Genomic DNA, 2,893 nt, shown 5'->3' on the forward strand with positions numbered 1-2,893 from the left:
TTGCCCAAGAAATGGGCATATGATATGGCTTGTTTATGTGTATTAAAGCCAATTGATTACTGAGCTATGACCTAAGTGAAATTTGGAAGAAGTATGTGTGACCTTAGATTTTTGTTTTTAACATTTGGTTTTATTTTGCACCTATTACAACTGTAATACATATTCTATAGTTTTTAAACATATTTTGTTGTTTTGGGGCGACTGATTCAGTGGGTAGAGCCACCGTCTCCTAACCAGAGGGTTTGAGGTTCAAATCTCAGTGCTGGCAGTCCACATGTCGAGGTGTCCTTGGGCAAGACACTGAACCCCCAAGTTACCCCCAATGGTTAGAGCCATTGGTTGAGTTGGCGCCGCAGATGGCTGCCTCGGTTCTGTACTGGAAACAAATTCCTTGTGTGTAACATACTTGGCCAAATAAAGGTGATTATTATTATTAAAAGTTCTATTTACTTTTTGGTGAGGATGACCTTTCCATTTTGGTCCTGTTACTTGTAAGCTTAATGCTGTGCTGGCTAAATCTCCAGCCTGACTATAAGATTAAATATGTGGATATATGTTTAAAAGTAGATGTAACTAGGAATTTATAACTGTGTCGGTGGTCGCACAAAGGTGAGTATCATCAGGTTGGAGGTGTTTTGTTGCTGGGGAAGACTGGACTCCTGCCTCGTCCCTGCAAGCATCTCCTTCTGCTCTGAACAGACACACCCAATCAGAAAAATCTCTCCGTGCGTCGCTAGGCAGATAGTTACATCTACAACCAATCGAATTGGCCGGGCCATGAACGGGCGCAGTGAGCTGAGACAGACCTAGTGACAGCGTCTGGGTCCCGAGGAAGAACATCACGGAATCTCCGTGTAGAAACAACTCTGAAACACAGTCAAGATGCCGAACAAACCCAAGAAGGAAAAGGTGAGACACCAATGCAAAGTAACTCATTTTATACTTAAATATAAGCAGATGGTTGTGCAGCAGCTGTTATTTTGGCTGCTGTGGTCTTGAGTAGTTAACAGCAGCTAGCTAACCTCCTAAGGCCTCGCTAGCAGAGGACGGCTAAGCTAACGGCTAGCTGCGGAGTTGCTAACGTCATGCGCCCGTGTGTTGTGTTGTCGCTTCAGCATCATACGTTTTGCGGCTTTATTTAGCGATAGTTAAAACTAAGTCACAGATTCTCAGTTGTTTTAAGTGAGTTGAGATATCTGCTTGAAAGAATCCTTGACAACTAACGTCAGGCTAGCTAGTGAAATGAACGGGCAGCTGCAGGGAAGAACCGCTGCACGTTCTCTTAAATTATTCATTTAATAGAAAACGGGCTGGGCTCGGGTAGAAAGGTGTTCCTGTGCTGACTGTGAGGACTGTGGCTCATCCATGCACGTGTGCCTTCATTAAACATGATGGTGGTGGGCAGGGCGCAGATTAGCGGTTAGCTCAGACTGGGTCCGTTAGTTGTCCTGTGAAACACCTGAGACACAATGGGAACACTGGGTCTTCATGCAGGTGTGGTCTACGGATTTACGATGAAACCACCGTCAGTGTGTGTCCTGGCACAGGAAGTGTCGGAGACATCCCGAGCAATGATCAGACAGCGAGAAACCCCAGTAACACTGTCAGGGCATCTGCGGCTCTGGAGAACTCTTCATAGACCTTAAGACTTATTAAAAGTCTTACAATACATTTACAAAAGTTAAAATTTCTCTCATCGTATAAGACCATCAAAAGCAGTAAACCCGTTTCTGTTAAATCCTGCAAAAGCTGCTTGATAAATGACAAATGATCGATTATTAAAAAATAGCTTCACCTATTATTTTTCAATAGATAATTGAATAATCGAAAATGTTCACCACAACGCAAAGCTAAACTAATCATTTTAACTGGTTAATCTGTGCATTAACTTTTGCTACTTATAAGGTACCAGGTCACATTAAATCAATCAAATGTGTTGATCCACACTGAGCCCGAGACAGGTGTCATCCTTGGACCCCTTGTTTACACTTCCAGTTTATTTTTTCCTTTGGTGCAGTTGAAGTGTAATCGCCAGAGACAGCTGCTTCAACCAGGCAGGTCACCTGATAGTTTGTGTTGGAAACATTTTCCTTGAATCTTTTCTGGTGGATCAGGCTCCTGGTGTCACTGTGAGCTTCCTGGTTGTACTTTCCCCCTGTCTTTTGTAACAAGGTGGGAAAATAAATGAAATTTAATAGATCCATACATGTAAATGCTGCAGAATTCTTGCAGAGGAGCCACCATGGAAACTTTTTGTCTGGTACATTTTTGCAGTCAGTCGACCTGGTGAAGACTGCACTGTCCCCCTGCTGACAGACATCTGTTCTGACGAGATGCTGCACGGAGGTCAGAGTTGGGGTGGACTGAACGGATCAAACACTTAACGCACTGCTCACTTCTAGTGCAGTCCCAGTTTGAAGTTAGTAGTGGCTGAAACCCACCGTCAGTCCTTCTTTAAGTTGTAGGCTACCAGTAACATTAGCCCACAATGAGCTGCACTAGCAGGTGGATGAGAGATGAACTGTGCATCAAGTCCAACACAGACATCGGCAAAGAGCAGAAAGTTTTCAGAAGAAAAACGGGCTACAAATAAATAATGTACACAAATGGCGAAGCATGTGCACAATTCATTGGTTTATACTTCAGCTGATAGCATAATCGCCCACATCATCGGTGTGGTCATTATCACTATGGTGACTGCAAGGCTATAGAGCTCTATAGTGATTATTATAAAGGTCAAGGTCAAAGTGTGTATTTGTCATATGCAGTTAGGAAACGTTCTCCATCCATCCATTCAGTTTCCTCCTCTTATCCGGGACCGGGTCGTGGGGGCAGCAGTGTAAGCAAAGATGCCCAGACTTCCTTCTCTCCAGACACTTCCTCCAGCTCCTCC

The 2,893-nt window shown here is 43.9% G+C and overlaps 1 protein-coding gene across 1 annotated transcript in view; it reads left to right on the forward strand.

The window, feature by feature from the left end:
* The first annotated feature begins 502 nt into the window (after positions 1-502).
* ppp2r5d (protein phosphatase 2, regulatory subunit B', delta) overlaps positions 503-2,893 on the forward strand; it is a 34,714-nt gene continuing 32,323 nt past the window's right edge. The window contains exon 1 of the mRNA XM_020622309.1: positions 503-909. Within this exon, the coding sequence (XP_020477965.1) occupies positions 883-909 (27 nt within the window). The 5' untranslated portion in view covers positions 503-882. The remainder of the gene's footprint in view (positions 910-2,893) is intronic.

Source organism: Monopterus albus, unplaced genomic scaffold (assembly GCF_001952655.1).
Source record: "Monopterus albus unplaced genomic scaffold, M_albus_1.0 scaffold277.1, whole genome shotgun sequence".
NCBI lineage: Eukaryota > Metazoa > Chordata > Actinopteri > Synbranchiformes > Synbranchidae > Monopterus > Monopterus albus.